We start from the raw sequence: 20,593 nt of genomic DNA on the forward strand, positions 1-20,593 counted from the left end.
CAAAATAGTGTGGTACTGGCACAAAAACAGACCCATAGATCAATGGAACAGGAGAGAAAGTCCAGAAATAAACCCACACACTTATGGTCAATTAATCTATGACAAAGGAGGCAAGAACATACAATGGAGCAAAGACAGTCTCTTCAGTAAGTGGTACTGGGGAAACTGGACAGCTACTTGCAAAAAAAAATGAAATTAGAACATTCTCTAACACCATATACAAAAATAAACTCAAATGGCTTAAAGACTTAAATATTTAAGTCTTTAAAGACATGACACCATAAAACTCCTACAAGAGAACATAGGCAAAACATTCTCTGACATAAATTGTATCAATGTTTTCTTAGGTCAGTCTCCCAAGGCAACAGAAATAAAAGCAAAAATAAACAAATGGGACCTAATTAAACTTAAAAGCTTTTGCATAGCAAAGGAAACCATCAACAAAACAAAAAGACAACCTACTGAATGGGAGATGATATTTGCAAATGATATGACTGATAAGTGATTAATATCCAACATATATAAACAGTTCAGACAACTCAACATCAAAAAAACAAACAACCCAATTAAGAAATGGGCAGAAGAACTCAAAAGACATTTTTCCAAGGAGGAAATCCATATGGCCAACAGGCACATGAAAAGATGCTCAGCATTGCTAATCATCAGGGAAATGCAAATCAAAACCACAGTGAACTATCACCTCACATCTGTCAGAATGGCTATCATCAAAAAGAACACAAATAACAAATACTGGCAGGGATGTGAAGAAAAGGGAACCCTTGTACACTGTTGGTGGGAATGTAAATTGGTGGAAAACAGTATGGAGGTTCCTCAAAAAATTAAAAACAGAACTACCATATGACTCAGCAATTCCACTTCTGGGTATATATGCAAAAAAAAAAAATTCCCGAACACTCATTCGAAAAGATATATGCACCCCAATGTTCATAGCAGCATTATTTAAAATTCCCAAGATATGGAAGCAACCTAAGTGTCCATCTACAGATGAATGAATACAGAAGATGTGGTATATATACACAATGCAATACTACTTAGCCATAAAAAGAATGAAATTTTGCCATTTGCAGCAACATGGATGGACTTGGAGGGCATTATGCTAAGTGAAGTAAACCAGACAGAGAAAGACAAATATTGTATGATATCACTTGTATGTGGAATGTGAAAAATACAACAAACTAGTGCATATAACAAAAAAAGAAGCACACTGACAGGTATACAGAGCAAGCTAGTGGTTACCAGTGGGGAGGGGCAATGTAGGGGCTGGGGAGGAGGGAGGTACAAACTACTGGGTGTAAGATAGGCTCAAGGATGTACTGTAAAACAAGGGGAACAGAGCCAATATTTTGTAACAACTGTAAATAGAAAGTAACATTGAAAAACTGTACAAAGAATTTTTTAAAATTTAAAAAAAAAGATTAGTGAAAAATGAAAAAATTACTAGTATTGATATGATTTTGGTTTAAGAGAAACTATCCAAAAATTTCCTTAAGCTTGAGCAAATATGAATTCAAGGTCAGGTAACGTAGCTCTGAAATACACTGAGACACAGGCTACTCATAGGGAAGGAAAAATCTTTCATAAGCAATCTAAGAAATGGTACTAAAATGTACATTATGTAAGGTCCCTGTTAAAGTTAGAAGGAAGTGATAAAGACTGATACTTGTTAAAAATGAATGAAGTGGAATGTGGAGAGGCTGTGGAGAAAAGGGAACCCTCCTACACTGTTGGTGGGAATGTAACTTGGTACAGTCACTATGGAAAACAGTAAGGAGGTTCCTCAGAAAACTAAACTAGAATTACCATATGATCCAGCAATCCCACTCCTAGGAATATACCCTAACAAAACTATAATTCAAAAGATACATGCACTCCTATGTTCATAGCAGCACTGTTCACAATAGCCAAAACACGGAAACAACCTAAATGTCCATGGACAGATGAGTGGATAAAGAAGATGTGGTACATATATATATAATGGAATATTACTCAGCCATAAAAAAGAATGAAATAATGACATTTGCAGCCACATGTATGCAACTAGAGATTATCATACTAAGTGAAGTAAGTCAGAAAGAGAAAGACAAATACCATATGATATCACTTATATGTGGAATCTAAAATATGGCACAAATGAACTTATCTACAAAATAGAAACAGACTCATAGACACAGAGAACAGACTTGTCGTTGCCAAGGGGGACGGGGGGAGAGAGAGGGATGGACTGGTAGTTTGGGGTTGGTAGATGCAAACTATTGATATTACATTTAGAATGGATAAACAACAAGGTCCTAATGTATAGCACAGGGAACTATACTCAATATCCTGTGATCAACCATACTGGAAAAGAATATAAAAAAAGAATGCATACATGTGTATAACTGAGTCACTTTGCTGTACAGCAGAGACTGGCACAACATTGTAAATCAACTATACTTCAATTAAAAAAAAAATGAATGAGGTGGGAAAGCAATGCATTAAATACAGCAAGTGAGAATGCCCTGAGGCTGGAGGAAGCTCAGGGTACTTGAAGACTGGCAAGAGATCCAGTGTGGCTGGGTGTTAAGAAATGGCAAGTGGCCACCAGAAAATAGCAATGTTTTTTTTTTTCACATCTTTATTGGAGTATAATTGCTTTACAATGTTGTGTTAGTTTCTGCTGTACAACAAAGTGAATCAGCTATATGTACACATATGTCCCCATATCCCCTCCCTCTTGTGTCTCCCTCCCACCCTCCCTGTCCCACCCCTCTAGGTGGTCACAAAGCATCGAGTTGATCTCCCTGTGCTATGTGGCTGCTTCCCACTAGCTAGCTGTTTTACATTTGGTAGTGTATATATGTCCATGCCACTCTCTCACTTTGTCCCAGCTTACCCTTCCCCCGCTGTGTCCTCAAATCCATTCTCTACGTCTGTGTCTTTATTCCTGCCCTGCCAGTAGGTTCATCAGTACCGTTTTTTTAGATTCCATATATATATGCATTAGCATACGGTATTTGGTTTTCCCTTACAGATGTATTCTATAATTTTCCAACAAGTAAAGGAAAATGAAGGAAACAGGGAAAATATTAAAAAAATAGAATTCAAGAAAATAGAAAAAAGCAGAGGAAAAACACACAGCAAACAGAAAACAACAAAAAAAAGTGGGAGTAGTAATTATCTCAGTTATCACAATAAATGTAAATATATCCATCAATCAGAAGATTATCAGTTTGGATTAAAAAGAAAAAAACAATATCCATGATATGCTGCCTACTTGAATCCGTAAGAAAAGGTTGAAATAAAAGAATGAAAAAGTACAGTCTTGCAATTATTCCCCTTAAAAAAGCCAGTATGCAATATTAATACTGAAGAAAACTTATATTTAAGTAAGTATAATTAGGATGGATTAAAAGTGATGTTACAATTGATTAATAGCTCCTTGGTCATTTCAAAATTATTAGTGACACAAATTTGTTGATTGAGCTATCACTTCCCTACTTATATTCCTGGAAAATATTATTAATGCATCTGTTCATAAATTTTTTAAGAACCATAAAAATGATTTTCATGTTAAAATAAATTAAATGCAAAAAATTTTTAAGATGTTATAAAATAATAAAAGGAAAAAATCTATAAAAGTTGGAGTGTATTCATAAACTTTTAGGCACCCAAAAATATAGCTTCAAAATATAAGCAAAACAGAAATACAAGAAGAAACAAATCTATAAACAATGCAAGAGATTTTAAAATATGTCTCTTAGCATCGATAGACCAAATAGACAAAAAATTATGAAGGCTATACAGTATATTATAACAACAGTAATTATTGTTCATTAATTCTAACACCTTTCTTCTAACAATTTGGAAACATTATTTTGTTTATTCTTACTCTAGAGTGGGAAGGAAAGATTTCACATCCTTATTTTCCAAATGGGGAACAGAAGTTAGAAGGTGCTAAGAAACTTGGTGAAGGTCACTTAGGTAACCACGGTCTGAAACTGAACTTTTCTGATTCATGACTCTTTCCTGAACTTGAATGCTTCCTTTTCTGTACATCTGCCTGTTCTACGGTCCCTAGGTATTTCTCCCTGGTATTGTAAGGGGAAGAGTGGTGAAATAAATTAACTCAGCTCTCTAAATTCTGGCTCTATATGACAATGTGCAAGTCATATACTTTCTCTGAGATTGTTTTCTTAAATATCACTTACAAGGTTTAGGTTTAATAATCTTTGAAGCCTTATTTCTATGGGTCTTGTCTCCTCCAACCCCGCTCCCTCCAATCTCTGGACAAGAGCTTCAGACTTAGTTCTCAATTTTTTTTCTTCTTCAGATGGGCTTTTCCAAGAAAAGTGTTTTCATACTAATTGGCCTTTCCAATCAGTAATTATATGTGGGTTTCCCTGGTGGCGCAGTGGTTAAGAATCCGCCTGCTAATGCAGGGGACACAGGTTCGAGCCCTGGTCCTGCAAGATCTCACATGCTGTGGAGCAACTAAGCCCGTGTGCCACAACTACTGAGCCTGCGCTCTAGAGCCCGCGAGCCACAACTACTGAGCCCGTGTGCCACAACTACTGAAGCCCGCATGCCTAGAGCCCATGCTCTGCAACAAGAAAAGCCACCATAATGAGAAGCCCGCTCAAGGAACAGTAGCCCCTGCTTGCCGCAGCTAGAGAAAGCCTGCACACAGCAACGAAGACCCAATGCAGCCAAAGAGAAATAAATAAAATAAATAAATTTATTTTTAAAAAAAAGTAATTATATGTAATACTGGGTTCTTGAAATACCAGGTTCTGGAACAGTTTCCCTATAAGGCAGGAACTGTTACTATCTTCATTTTATAGATGAAGAAAAATGACTTCACGAAGTTAAATAACCTGTTCCAATCATAAATACAGCCAGAGAGTAGCAGAGCTGGATCAGGTTCCATAGGTATCTGATACCACAGTCATGGCTTTTAATCACTATGCTTGGGAAAGACCACCCACTGACCATATTTCAGCAGAGCTATTTCTCATGTCATAGTCACCATCCAGATGAATTCTTGATTTCCACACAGCAATGGGGTCCAGGAGAGGATGGGTGCTTCAAAACCATGCACAAGTCCAACCTCAAATTTACTTTTATAGTTTGACTTGACCCTCTCCCTCAAACAATATGAACAGAGTTGCCAAGTGGCTGACAAAATTAGTTGGTTGGCATTTCAGCTCCTTTCTCTACCTGTGTCTCTGTCCAAGGTTATGACGCTTGCAATGATTTGCAAAACGACGGAAGAGGAGGGAGAGAACAAAAAAGGGGTTTAAGTGTTCAAAATCTTAACCATCAAAACTCGGGAAATCATAACCTACCTCCTCCTCTCCACCGAACACTCAATGCCAGTGAACATGAGGATATCACCTCTTATTCCTAATACCCTTTGGCAAGAATCAGAAAGGAGGTTTCCTAGGACCCCAGGATGGCAGGGCAAGAATGAAAAGTCATCACTGAGCTAGGCTAGTTAATGTTTACAGTCCCTCCTAGGTTGCTGCTAGACTTTTTGGTACCTTAATGGAAATTAGAAAAAGACACCCCCCTCCACCCCAACTACAAATGACGAAAAGCAAGCTCCCAGTCTCAGAAGAGAGAGTCCTGTACCACACCCAGGTAAACTGCAAGGTGTCCTAGGTTAAATAAAATGTCCTACTCTGGTTGGTAGTCACCAGAGCTCAGGTGAATATCAACCTTTAATCAACCCTTTGGCCAGGCACCTTTGTGCAGTATACAAACTGTACAACTGTACGCGGCAGCCCTGATCCCCTACCAAGCTGAGAGGTTATGAATTTATCCTTTTGGTTCAGGAAGTATAGGTTCAGAAATTACCTGAATAATTATCTTCCCTCAGCAAGATACGATCACTGAGTTTTTACCAGTCTTTCTAACTGCCATAGCAATAACAACCACCGCTACTTACCGAGTGCCAACTACATGTTAGGCACCATCCTAGAGCATTTACAGAGATGATGAAATAAGCCAGTCTGTGGAACTGATTTTTTAGTGCCATCCATCTAGATGTTGATGAATTTCTGTCCCAAATCTCCGTTTTTACTGCGCATAATTAATATTGAGCAATTCTTTCTGACAGTACTTGGTCAGAGGGCTCAGTTACTTCCTAAGGCAACCATGATACCTTAGGAAGACTCCAGCACTGGCATGCAAAGATGCTTGCCTTTCTGTTTGCTAAAGAGCAACTTCATTCATTCGCTTTACTGAGGTATTTGAAATATAATAAGCTTCACATATTTGAGGTATACAACTTGGTAAGTTTTGACATATACATATACCCACAAAACCATCAGCATAATCAAGATACCGAAATACCTATTACCTTCAAAAGTTTCCTCTGCCCTTCTGTCATTCCTCCCTCCCACTCTCTCCCCATCCACCTCCCTATCCCCAAGTAACCACTGATCTGCTTTCTGTCACTACAGATTAGTTCAAATTTTCTAGTTTTATATAAATAGAATCAAACAGTATGTACTTTTATGGTCTGGCTTCTTTCATTCAGAATAATGATTTTGAGATTCATGAATATTGTTGTATATATCAAGAGTTCATTCCTTTTTATTATAGAGTAGCATTCTACTCTATGATACAACACAATCTGTTTATCCATTCATCTGTTGATGGACATTTGGGTTGTTTCAATTTTGGGCTGTTAAAAAGAAAGCTAAAAGCTGCTATTTTTAAAGCTCCACCGTTAAGGCATGGTCTCATTTAATTCTCACAGCCATGCTACAGTTGCATAATGACATTCTTATTTTTCCGATGATGACATGAAAGCTCATGGAAGTGGATGAACTTGGCCAATGTTTGTGAGCAACAAAGCTAGGATGTGAACACAGAATTAGTCAGTGTCAAAGCTTATACTCTTGAACACTACGAGCTCTGAGGGATAGGTACTTACAAGGTAGAAGCCATGGGACACCAGCACAAAGCCTGAAGTCTGTGTGGGTCTTCCTCAAAGAGGGACTTTCTACACCTGCCTGTGAATAACCGCATGCTACACAAAGCACAACATCAAGACAGGGCCTGGGAAGCTCCAGTTCTACACTGGACCTGGAAAAGAGCCACAGTGAAATCACACCTAGACTAAGGGCTTGCACTTAACGGGCACTTAATAAATAACTGCTGAATGAATCCATGGCTGAATGCCCTAGTGAATGAATGAACGGATGGACAAATAGATGGAGACAGGTGGAGGAAGGTAGTCACTAGTTGCTTTGATGGTAGATTCATCCAACCATCCCATGAAACTGCTCAAAATGTCTCATGAGTCAGAAGGCAGAGGGGATCATCTTGATAGTAAATCAACTGTCGCAGCGGCCCACAGCGTAGGCTGCTCAGTCAGCAGAAAGGGTGTGCAGCTGTGAACGCCTACAGGCTGTCGAAGTCCTGAGGCTCACTCCTCATCTCCAGGATCCCGGAACACATTTACTATAAAGGTCGGAGCCATCTGCCTTGAAAGCTGGGAACTCCAATGGCAGGTCTCCCCTCCCGCGTCTGCAAACGGGCCTTGGCTTCTCCAGGCCTTGCACTCTGCAAACGAGCCTTGACAGGGCCCTGCTGGTGGCACCTGGCCACCCTGCTGCCGACTTCGTCGGGCAGAGGCCCTCCAGTCTACACCCCAATTCTGGTCCCATCTCTGACAGCTCTCTTGCAAACGAGTTCATTAACAGGCAATTTTATTGAAGGCTGCACAGACAGGCACATTTCCCACTGCCATCCGATGACGTCAGTGCATTTCTGGAGCCAAGATCAACAGAGCACCGTTCATGTGACTGGTTTCCTGAGAACTGGAGGAGACCGCGTGCATTCAGGCTTCCTCCTAGCTTCCTTCTCACCTCCCCTCCCCACTCACTCCCCACCCAGCACTGAGAACACGGGGGTGAGTGACAGTGAAAACTAACACAAGAGAGGCAGCTTAGAAGAAATTTAATCCAATCCACTTGGAGAGCCACGTGTCTCACCGCAGCCATGAAACTCCATTTTGAGCTCAGCATGTGCTGATGGAGCAATGAAATGAAGATGACACAGCAAATGGCTGGCGAGTCTAATGATGGTTTTTGTGGAGCTCTTAGAGGGGTTATTAGATTCCCTCCCTATGAACCAAAACGACCCAGCAGGCCTAGAGAGATGGACTACTTCGTCGTTCTTCTCTCCCTGCACCCACACCTGCCAGCCTCTGTCCCTCTTGGTACAAATAGCTTCTTACATAAAAAGAACAAACTGTCAATAGCCTGAAAGTGAATGGTAAAGCTGAGTGCCTGGCACTGCGGCCCCAACCCAGTGGTGAGTCACAGATGTAGAATTCATGATTCTGCAACAGCAGGGACTAGAGCATCTTCTGGGCTAACAGGCCAAGGAGAGAGCTGAAGAAGCAGGACCAGTCAAAGAATTTTAAGAGTATCTTGAATTCTCCTTTAACAAACAGCCTTGTGTTCAGGCCATATTCAGGGTATGTCAGTCAGGGGCAACAAGCTGGGGATGAAAGACGTCTTGCTCACGGGGAAGATGCTGGGGCTCATCCTCTATTACTACCCACAGGCAAATCTGCATCAGTGTCTCGAAGACCCAGCCAGTGAGGCCGGTGATGACTGCAGCTACCATTTTATGAGGACCTACGATGTGTCAGCCTAGATCTCCTAGGCTCTTTAGACAGTTAATTCATTTAGCCTTCATAGCTACTTTAGACTTTGGCATAAAAGTCTCTTCATTTTACAGACAAAACAACTGAAGCTTAGGGCATCCAAGGTTATAGAGCTAATACGTGGTAGAGCCAAGATTTGGCTCCATGTATTTCCAACACTGCTGGTTTTCCGTAACCCACGAGCAGCGGTTCTCAAGCTTTGGCCTATATCAGAAACACCTGAAGGCCCTGTTGAAAGAGAATGCTGGGCCCACCTCCAGAGCTCTGGTTCAGTAGGTCTGGGACAGAGCCTGAGAATCTGTATTTTTTAGTAATTTCCCAGATGATAGATACTCATATTGCAGGCATGGGAACCAGATTTCAAAAACCACTGGAATAGGCTGAATCTGAGTAATCTAACCATCATTCCAAGTAACAACTCAGCTCAGATGTCACTTCCTCAGACAGGCTTTCTTTGCCCCCTGATTCTCCAAATCAGGGACCAGCAAACTACAGCCTGTGGGTCAAATCAGGCCCACTGCCTGTTTTTGTAAATAAAGTTTTATTGTCACATGGCCATGCCCATTCATTATGTGTTGTGTATGACTGCTTCTCCATGACAACGTCAGAGTGGGGTATCTGCGAGAGAGACTGTATGTCCCACAAAGCCTAAAATATTTACTATCTGCCTCTTTACAGTAAAATTTTGCCAACCCTGGCTCTAAATCACATCACCCTTTCTTTACTGCTTTCCCAGCACACATCACTCTCTGAAAGTGTATTGTTCATTCAATGGTCTGTATTCTCCACTAGAGTGTCAGCTCCCTAAGGGCAAGGATACTTGTTTGTTTGTTCATGGCCGTTCCCGCAGTAGCTGGAATATAGTTATCACTTGATAAATATCTGCTCAATGAATATCACTGTTGAGTGCCCAGGTATGTGACACAGTACTAGGAACATGACGGCCACGGGAGGAAGAAGATGAAATGTGGTTGTCACCAAGCGGGTTCCCAGCCAGGATGAGAGATTGAGAAGAGCCAGAGATAAAGAGATTGCTGATGGGGAAACAAGCCTTTGAAAGTAGGACCATGCTACTTCCTGCAGCGATGGGGAAACTGGAGGCGGGGAAAGAGGAATTCCTTAGTCACCAGGGTCAACCAGAGATGAGGAGCCATCTCCCTCCCCTGAGAATGAAAGAGCCTAGTGTGACGCATGCCGCTCCCTCCTCCAACACATGCCAAGTTGGCTTCCTCGGATCTGATATCCTGGGTGGATCACCATGGAAGGCGGGGGCGGGGGGCGGGGTGGGTGTGGAGGAAGAGGAGCCCAAATATGGCTGGTGTGAATCCTGGCTCTGCCCATTACTAGCTGTGACATCCTGGTCAAGCTTGATTTTCTCTGAGCTGCAGGGTATTCAGTGGGAAAGTGGAGGATTTTATACAAGGATTAAATGGGACTGTTTATTCATATAACATCTGTTTATTGAATAATGCATCAGACATTATTTTAGGCACTGAGTATGCAGCGGTGAGCAAGACACTGTCTGCCTCCCTCCAACAGGCTCACATTTTAGAAGGTAGGGCATATGACAAAAGGGGTAGACATAAACGTATGTAAAGTATGCATTATGCACCTGGCATGGGGAAGGTTCCTTGTTCCCTCTCTAGTCAGCTCTGAATGGGGCATCTCTGTTGCCTTACCTCTGCCCGCAGGCAGAAACATCAAGGTGACGGGTGATGGGGGCTCCTTCGATTTCCCAGGGGGAGGGACAGCAGTGGGACTACCCAGCCCTCGTGTCGGTGGCTACCTTGGCAAGAGCTCGACACTGCATGGACCCTATTCATTTCTCCCCAAACAATAAAACAACACTCTCTCCCAATTTTTTGTGCAGATACAAAGTTGGTACGGATTTCGTCTTACTTCTGAGCTTCACGTAAATCCCTGAACTTCTGCAACAAGCCAGATCTTTGCAGGGCGGGCTTCCTTATGTCATTCAGTAGCAGCTCAAACACCACCTCCCCACAGAGTCTGCTCCTGACCGATCAATCTAAATTAGCTAATCCCCGCCGTCCCCAACACTCCGGCCCACAGCCATGATCACAGAGGCTACTGTATTTCCTTCATAGTATACATGAAACGAGACAAAGCACTAGGATAACTCCCAAAGCACCTAGGATAGTGCCTGGCACATGCAAGAGTTCGTTAAACGTTTATAGCACTATTATTAGCATCATTTAAAAAATCACAATGTTGAATTATCTTAGTCACTTGTTTTCTAATGTATAGGTCTCCAACACCTCCACTTAGAGCTACAGTGCAGCAGAAACCTCAGTGATCTTGGTTACTGTTTTACCCCCAGTGCCTAGAACGGTGCCTGACACAGAGTACGTGCACAGGAGATAAGGGAAGGAAGGAACGGAAAGAGCCCCATCGCTATTGCTTTGTCACGACGTTCTCCAGCGTACGCTCTGACTCATTCTTCCACTCTGACTAGGGGGGTACAATGCAGTGGAGGGCTTCCATGAAGCCCACCCATTGGAGATGGCTGCTAAAGAGACTGTGAGAGGCAAAGTAAGAGAGGCAGAGCAAGGAGCTACGCTTCCGGCTGACCTGCAGATCCTCAATATAGGCCATTCTCCTTTGTGGGGAGGTTCTCTTTGCACTCTGAGCAGCCTACAGAAAACGCCCCGGGGACTCACTCACTCCTCCCAGGCCCAGGGACTGTGATGATACAGGTGACCCCAGGCACCGAGGAAGGGGGTGGCAGACCTCATTTCTACAGCAGACAGCCCCCGAAGCCCGCTTGGGACACTGGATTTTTCAGAGTCAGGTGGCTCCGTCTGGTCCCCTGTCCAAGCTGCTCTGGCTCAGTGGAGCCAGAACTTCATTAGAAAGAAGCTGCACCTTTACGACAATCCCACAGCAGAGAACCTGGAGAACAGAAAGGCTCCTGGAGCAGCACAATCAAAATGATTTGATTAAAAGCCTTTGAACAGGCTGAGAAGGAATCCTGGATTCTGGTTAACCCAGAATGTTTAATGTCCCTCTTCCACATGACAGAAGCTTCTTCTGTCCTGGACGGTCTTATGTTCCTTCCCCGCTTCTTCCTGCCTGCTCAGGGCAGTAGTAATCAGCAACACTTACTATAGCTTCACAAGAAGAGTGATAAGGAAACAATCATTTTATTGAGCATCTACGATGTGTACACACTGCCCTGGGAACTTTCTACACACTCCCTCACTCGGGGCCAGATCAGCCCTGGGCTCTTGAGGTCTAAGAGTATCAGCTCCTGGCTCAGGGTATCTGAGATTGAATCCCTCTCTGCTACTCCTTAGCTGTGTGACCTCAGGCAAGTTATTCCACTTCTCTGAGCCTTGCTTTACTCACTTCTAAAACATAGACAGGAATGATAATTACCAAATAAGGTTGTTATAAGAATTAAATACAGTAATGCACACAAAGTTGAAAATGGTGGTGGGCACATAACAAGTGTTCGATGAAAGTTTAAGAATTTTCTTCATATTATCATCATCATCAGGAGGAAACTGAGGCTCCTGGAAGCTGAACAACTTTCCTGAGGTCGGAAAGGGATGGAGCAGTAGTCAGATTTACTGGACTCCGGAAGTGAGGCTCTTTCCCACTGGGCTATGCTGCTTCCCCTTCACCTGTGCCTCCCAATGGGTTCTCCAAATTTTACTGTGACACAAATGGTCCTCTGGTTTGGAAACACAGAGGGCTTCTGCCAGACCCTTGGTTCCTCACACTATGTTCCAGACCCTGAGCCTTGGAGCTGGCAGCGCTGCCACAGGTTTGTGCTGCTGCATAGTCCTTCCCAAGATGTCACCCATCTCCTGCCCCTTTGCAACCTAAGACATCTCTGAAGCAGCTGGGATTATTAGGGGAATGTGCTTAGAATACATACTTTTAAGAGAAATAGAGGGAGCAGGAATAATGGATACAGACTAATTCTTCATGTAGAAAAACATTTAAAAGATCTGTATCTTTTCACTGGGTGATGCAATCCTGAACATCTCTGCTTCTGCAGAGGATTCTGGTGACCTGCCTGCCTCTTAACAAATAGTGGTGGGGTGCCTGCCACATGTCAGGTGCTGTGCTAGGTGCTGGAAAATTCCCGAAGAACAAAGCAGACAAGATCTCTGCCCTCCTGGATCTTAAAGCAAAGTGGGGGAGCCAAATATTAAACAAAAAATTACGCTGCTAAGTAATTACAAGTTTGAGAGGCACTAAAAAGGAAAACTGTGGGGACTGTCAGAAAGCGTGGGACTGGAGACCTAGTCTTGTATTGGGAGAGCGGGGTGGCCAGAGAGACTCCTTGAGGAGACACAGTTAATCTGACATCTGATGGATGAGTAATAGTCATTAAATTAAAATGTAAAGCCAAATAAAGAATTTTAGGTACCCTCAGCAGAGAGATTTTAGAGTTTCACAGGGCTCAAAACCAGCTAATTCACCCCCATCTTTAGGTAGTACTGGAGGGTCTATTTTGCCACATACGGAAGAATGCTTTGAAAGCCCAAAATTGGGCAATTACTTCTAGTATCCACTCTTCATCCTTCCTGCAATAGTTTGAAGTGAACGTTGAGAGTTCCAGACAAATAACCCAATGGCTATTCTTTACGTGCAAAAATACGGTTAAGGTCAAGGTAAAATGACTAACATTTGGTGACATCCACATTTGAGAACTCTCAATGGATACCTGGAGTATCTGAAACATCAATGAAAAGGACACTCAACCCAGGAGAAGCAATCTGATGGTCTCTTCAGATTTTCAAGGATCAGGAGTAGAAGCACTAATAAAAAAAACATATCCTCATGTACCCAATGAAGTCTATCCACCCAGAGGACGCACCGGTTACATTTCTGGAGGGCAGTTTGGCACAATGAATCAAAAGTCTTAAAGAGGTTTACACGTGACCTATCCACCTCTAGGAATCGTCCTGAAGGCGAGGAGCAAGCAAGTGTACAGAAAGGTTGGCTGCTACTGTTTACTTAATATAGAGAAAAGCTACGAAGGATGCACACGTTCAAAAATAGATTTTCAGTTCAGGGTTGTTCAATGGTGGTACTCTTGGCATTTGGGAGGGGTCAATTCTCCTTAGAGCAGGATCGTCTGATACTTTTCAGGCTGTTTAGCATCCCAAGCCCCCACCCACTAAAATACTAGTGGAGTTTCGTAGTCATTTTGACAGTAACTACCCACTTCTGAGATTTTTTTTTTTTTTGATGTGGACCATCTTTAAAGTCTTTATTGAATCTGTTACAATACTGCTTCTGTTTTATGTTTTGGTCTTCTGGCCTCGAGGCATGTGGGATCTTAGCTCCCTGACCAGCGATCGAACCCGCATCCCCTGCACTGGAAGGCGAAGTCTTAACCTCTGGACCGCCAGGGAAGTTCCTCCACCCCCCAACCCCCGCTTCTAAACATACATTTCCAAGCGCCCCCTAGTGGTGGGTGGTGCCACTACAGGTTAGTAACTACCAGTGGAGAACTACACAGCCACTCCCAAAGATAATCTGGCTCTAAATATAGAAAAAATAGAGAAAAAAAGTTCACAATACATGAACTGAAAAAAATTTCAGGATAAATGGATACCATCATCACATTTTTGTCCAAAACAAAACAGAAATGTACCCCATATATATAGATACTTGTTACACACATGCAAAAAAGGTTGGAAAACAATTTTCCTTGGTTGGTAGAATTATGAGTAATTTTTATCTCCTTTCTTTCTTCTTATCTTTCGCTTTTTTTCAATGGGCAAGTCTTCCCATTATAAAAGGAGAAAGCTATTCCTGTTTTGGAGGACAAATGGTGACCCACCTGTCACCTGTTCCTCACACCATTTCACTTCTTGTTTTGACTTATCGGGAGGATGGCAGGATCCACCTCGGAGAGCACTGGCCTCTGCTTGAGCAGCGTGGGATCACCTTTTTCACTCTGCCAAACACTCAGCCTCCTTTCAAGGCAGCAGCTATAACACCAGGGCTAGGACCTGGTAGGTGCTCAAATAAAGGTTTGCTGAATTGAGTCATCCTTTTCTTGTCCTGATTGGGCCAGGCTTGTGCTGACACGTCCTCCAGGTTCTACCATTACTTTTACCCAGTGGTTCTCAACTGGGGTGCCCAGCTCATCCCCCAGGGGCAATGGGCAATATCTGGATACATGTCTGGTCATCCCAATGTTGCGGGGAGAGGGTGGTGAGTGCTACTGACATCTAGTCGGTGGGGGCCAGGGATGCTGCCAATCATCCTACAATGGACAGGACACCAAGAATTATTCAGCTTAAAATGTCAATAGCACTGAGATTGAGAAACCCTGCTCACCGTTTTCCTTTCTTAAAGCTTGTTAAATAATTTCCAAATTCTTCCTAAAGTATTATCTACTGTAAATGTATCACCATAGCATCTCTAGGAGACAGGGCACATACAGTAAATTGCTTAAGCCTGAAGAGAAATTGGAGCCTTACAGATGAATTCAGATGGTCAGTCAGGGAAGACTCCAGTTCTCTGCTCTGCCTACGCAGGGCTCTCTGGATAATACTAAACACCTCATTTGTAGTGAGCAGAGGCAAAGGATCTGGGCAACTTCTCTGATCAGTTTTCAGTCCAGCCATTAAAAAATACAAGATAGAAGCCTTTCTTTTCCAGCATCGACTGTCATATTTATCATTTTCCACACTATTTTAAGGTTGCGTTTTGCAGCTAATGGATTTTTATAAAATTAAGTGCCCGTGTTCAAGAACACCTCCCTAAAACGGAGGTAACTTTCGTTCACATTATATTGAACTGAAGGTATTTCTCAGAAGAAATAGAATAATAAAGAGTGTCACCTGAAGGCATATTACCAACCCCACGACCAGGGAATAAAATGAAAGGTTTCTAACAAGAATGAAAACACATTACTTGGAACCCTAACTGGTCTTGACTATTTCTCCTCCAGCACAAAGCATTTTAATGTTCACTGTAATTTCTCTTGATAGAAAAACGGTTTTTCTCAAACCAGAGACAACTAACATCGTATTAAACATCAGAATTTTTATTAGTAAAAGGCATTTAGGGTCTCAAATTTTTCTAAAAGCTACTAGGCAGCTTTTAAAAAAATCTTTAAACCTATAATCAGTTCCATTAATAATAGACTTTAAAAGATCTCATAATTAAAAAATTTGAAGACCATTTTTTTCATGCAACATGATCCCCTGAAACACCTTTAATACAGATCCATATTTTATTAGGCAAACATAGAGCCCTTCAAATGGCTTAAAGAGACAGTCTCTCTCTGGAGAACAATTTCCTTTCTAATCAATCATCTGTATCATATAGGTTAGAGTAAGTGTAGGGAATAGAGAAAACCATTTAAAGAAAAATACAGTTATAAGAGATGGGAATATCCTGCCACCTGACATAATTCAAACCACTTGTTTAATAGCATTAATCATTTTTTTAAAAATTTATTATTTATTTATTAAAAAATTTTTTTTGGCTGTGTTGGGTCTTCATTGCTGCGCGCGGGCTTTCTCTAGTTGCAGCGAGCAGGGCCTACTCTTCATCGCGGTGCATGGGCTTCTCTTGTTGCGGAGCACAGGCTCTAGAGCGCAGGCTCAGTAGTTGTGGCACATGGGCTTAGTTGCTCCCTGGCATGTGGGATCTTCCCGGACCAGGGATCGAACCCGGGATCGAACCCGTGTCCCCTGCAGTGGCAGGCGGATTCTTAACCACTGCGCCCACAGGGAAGCCCTAGCATTAAACATTTTCTTTCAAAACAAATCAAAGAAAGTCATTTTATGTTTTCCAAAGACGTTCACTTTGGATGAGGCAAGTGGCCTTCAAAAATACATAAGCACTTACTTTTGGAATTGGTGAATGTAACCAAGATCTTTAGCTTCTGCAACTGTCTGTTCTCTTGGGGCAGTAGAAAATGTTCTCTGAATATGAATATCATAGAATGATATTTAATGGCCTTAGAAAAGAATCTACCTAAGCAGGGAACTGAAAATAGCTTAACTTTGGAATTCCAGGGCCCAACTCAGCAGGAAGCAATGTGAATAAAAGAAGGGTGGGTCTCTTAGAAGCTGCTGGAAATGAGGTTAGCAAGAAAACGAAACAAGCTCACAGCTGTATCAAAACAAGTTCACAGCTGTATCGAGGTGTGAAAACTCACTGCTCAAGTACTGCCAGTAGAATCGCGACGTCAAACACAGATATTCAGTCACCCACCACCTCATATGAGTTTCCAGACAAACTCAATCAAATACTCTCATTCTTCTTCAACTTATTCTTTAATAATACAGTCTTTACTGGAACAGAAGAAAATCAAGATATAACCTTAACCTACAAACTAAGAGAGAACACACTTCTTTTTTTCCGCTGATAACCCAACACAGAAGTCCCTTCAATTCTCATGGAGATTATTTTCTGTGAATGTTTCTATTCTAAGACATTTTCTTCCTAGTAAGAATCAGAGTAGAGATCACAAACCGGAAGTGCCTGTAGGGCGTAGGAAGATTAACACAAAAGGATGAAATGGGCTTAGTGGACACTAGGGTGACTTGGAGAGTCATTCCTTCTAAACACTTCCTGGAAAGAAGTACTAGTGCTCAACTCAATGGCCTGCACACAAATAAATCCCTGAACAGTAAGATTTTAAACTTTAAAATTAAAATTTCCTAATTTTTAAGTGTTAGTAATTTTTAAGTATTAGTGACTAATTCAAAATTTAAACAATCCTTTGCTGGCTAAACAAATCCTGCCTGTGTGCTTGATTTCATCTGTTCATTTACAACCTCAGAAGGAAAGAAAGAAGAATAAGAAATGGCTAACGAAAGACGAGATTGGGTGCATTCAGGGTGGTATGACCATAGACAAGAAATGGCTAACCAAAGAGATGTTATCAGGGTCCCATCCTTAAGTTCTTCGTGAATTCTTAGGTCTTCCCTAACCATAAAGAACCTTTTCTAAAAGCATCACCACATCTAAAGTTCCTGACTTCACATTTTAGGGTTTTTAAGCTTCAAAACATTGTCAAGACATAGAGAAGATCTCCAGAGAAAGAAACTTCTTGTGTCAGAGGAAGGGTATAGTGGTCGAACACTTAAGATTCTGATAAACCTGTCTCTCAAAGACGCACTGGGAAGATCATGACAATATCCAGCTTACAGGAGGGGCTTCTAAACCAACATGAGGCTTGTGGAGGAGAAAATTCCAAGGACCAAGAAATGCAAAGCAGAAGCTGTATATCACTGAGAGAAATGCAGTGAAACGAAAGAAACCAAGTTCATCTAACCAAGCTTATAATATTTACAGCCTGTGGGCAGTGCCAAAATATTTCAGGAAATGTCAATGTCGTTCTTTGTAAAGCCAGGCCAAACTTTTGAACACAGCATTAGATCACTGGGAAGAATAAGGTAAGTCCTTATTTCCTTATTCTCCTTTACAAAGAATCTTAACATTAAGATTGATGGCCAATGTAGAACGTCCCTTCCCTCTCCAAAAATGAAGTTTCACTATCTAATGTTTCTAGACGTTTCTAGACAATCTTTTGGTAACAGTTAAAAATGGCAATACTGAATGAATTAGCCATGGCCCACCCAAGGCTCAGTTTCATTTCTCTTCCTGGTTTCCCACTGGGGCCCCAGACATCTTCATCCCATGTAGCCCCACTTGTCTGAATCAGCAAAGTCAACTCTCCCTTCTGAACTGGAATGAGGAAGGACGGCATAAGACAAAGGTAAAAGGCAACCCCATAACTGCCCTCCCGTCAAGAACGGTACCTGTTCAGGCTTCAGCCCCGGCGGGACCCAGGCGTACTCCTCCAAGGCACAGCCTGAGTCGTCATCCGAGGTCGAGTTCCTCTGGAAGTCAAACATGAGTTTGCTGACGGTCTTCTCCATCGCCAGGGGCATCACCGTTACCATGTGCTCCTCTTGAGGGCACTTGCAGTGCAGGCAGATCTTCCTGCAAGCAGCAAAGGCGGGAGGTGAGAAGGAAGGCAAAAGAAACCATTTTTTTCACTTGGCCTGCCACTCACCAGCCCGTGGATCCCAAACCATAAACACGTTCCTTGGCAACCGGCTTCGGGCATCTGAAGGAGAGTTCGATAGCACGCCTGTCTTTGTAGAAGGCGTGGCACTGCGTACCTGGAAACGTCCTGAGCCATCAGAGGCCACCAGGTAAGCACGCCAAGGGTATTTAAACGTGGACCGCAACCTTTTCTTCTAAATCAGTATCCCAAGAGGAATGTCAAAATACTTTTTATTTTACTAGGTAGAACACTAGATATGGACCATGACCACAATTTCCTTGACTGGAATAGTAATTAAATATACACAATACATATGCAGACCAGAAATATTACCAGTAGGTTTAACAAACAGTGACAACATTCCGTTTTTATAAAAGGTTTCTAGACCTTAGGAAAAGGAAGTGGTTATAAAAATAACTGCAGGTGAGATTTTAAGAAGAGCAAAAATATTTTTGCCCATTAAACAACGCTGATCCTAAGATCTCATGGGAAACACATTTTCACCTCCACTAAAGATACTTGTAGGCTTGAAATTCTAATTAGAAACCCCAAATTACCCCACATTGGTAGCTTTTTTTTTAATACACAAGAGGATCATGCATGGGAATTATTTCCAAAGATAGCAGCCAAAGACACAATTCTCTCTCCCAAATAAAACATTTCTCTTTTAAGATTACCATCTGTTCCCTTTTCCATGGCTACAAAAATGATGAAGCAATAAAAATGCTGATGTCAGCAACACAAGAGCATTTCTAGCTTCTACCAGTAAAATAAAAAGAAAGGAAAAAAATAAAGGAGGAAAAAATTTTAAGAAAATAAGCTGTTGTACCTGTACTCTGACCTTCAGAATTAGTTTCAGTAGCACCTTATGAAACTGATGAAACAGCCCAGAATTCTAATCCCCATGTGCCTGAATTTTTTTGACAACAGCTTTGTGAAGATATAATCCACACACCATAAAATTCACCATTTAAAAGTCTACAATTCATTGGTTTTTAGTATATTCTCAGAGATGTGAAAGCATCACCACTAATTTTAGAACATTTTCTTCACCCTCAAAAGAAACTCCATGTGCATTAGCAGTAACTTCCCACCTTCCCCTCCCCGCAGGCCCTGACAACCACTAATCTATTTCCTGTCTCTAAGGTTTTACCTGTACTGGAAATTTCATATAAATGGAATCTTACTATATGCAGTCTTTTGAAACTGGCTTCTTTCACACAGCATGATGTTTTCAAGGTAAATCCATGTTGAAGCATGTGTCAATCTTTCATTTCCTTTAATTGCATTATAATATTCCATTACATGGATATACTAAATTTTGTTTATCCATTTATCAACTGGTAGACATTTGGATTGTTTCCACTTTTTAGTTTTTTTGAATAATGGTGCTTTGTTTATGTACACGTTTTTTGGTATGGATATATGTTTTCAGGTCTCTTGGGTATTTACCTAGGAATGGAATTTCTGGGTCATACAGTAACTTTATGTTTAACATTTTGAGGAACTATCAAACTGTTTTCCAAAATATCTGCTCTTTTTTACATTCCCACCTGTTAATGAACGAGTGCTCCATTTTCTCCACATTCTTGCTACACTTGACCTTGTCTTTCTTTTTGATTGTTGCCTAGTGGGTATGAAGTGGTATCTTACAATGGTTTTGATTTGTACTTCCTTAATGACTAATGATGTTAAGCATCTTTTTATGTGCTTATTATATATCTTCTTTGGAGAAATGGTTATTCAAATCTTTAGTTCATTTAAAACTGTCTTTTTATTGTTGAACTAAAAGCATTCCTTATATACTTTCTGGATACAAGTCCTTATCAGACATATGCTTTGTAAAAATTTTCTCTCATTTGGTGGGCTGTCTTCCCTTTCTTGATGATGTC

At 41.6% G+C, this 20,593-nt stretch overlaps 1 protein-coding gene across 3 annotated transcripts in view; it reads right to left on the minus strand.

Moving 5' to 3' along the window:
* Window positions 1-20,593, minus strand: part of PRICKLE2 (prickle planar cell polarity protein 2) — a 337,544-nt gene that overhangs the window by 80,698 nt on the left and 236,253 nt on the right. For all 3 annotated transcript variants that reach the window (XM_036870260.1, XM_036870261.1, XM_036870262.1), the window contains one exon: window positions 18,451-18,634. In XM_036870260.1, the coding sequence (XP_036726155.1) occupies window positions 18,451-18,634 (184 nt within the window). The remainder of the gene's footprint in view (window positions 1-18,450; window positions 18,635-20,593) is intronic.

Source organism: Balaenoptera musculus, chromosome 11 (assembly GCF_009873245.2).
Source record: "Balaenoptera musculus isolate JJ_BM4_2016_0621 chromosome 11, mBalMus1.pri.v3, whole genome shotgun sequence".
Taxonomy (NCBI): Eukaryota; Metazoa; Chordata; class Mammalia; order Artiodactyla; family Balaenopteridae; genus Balaenoptera; species Balaenoptera musculus.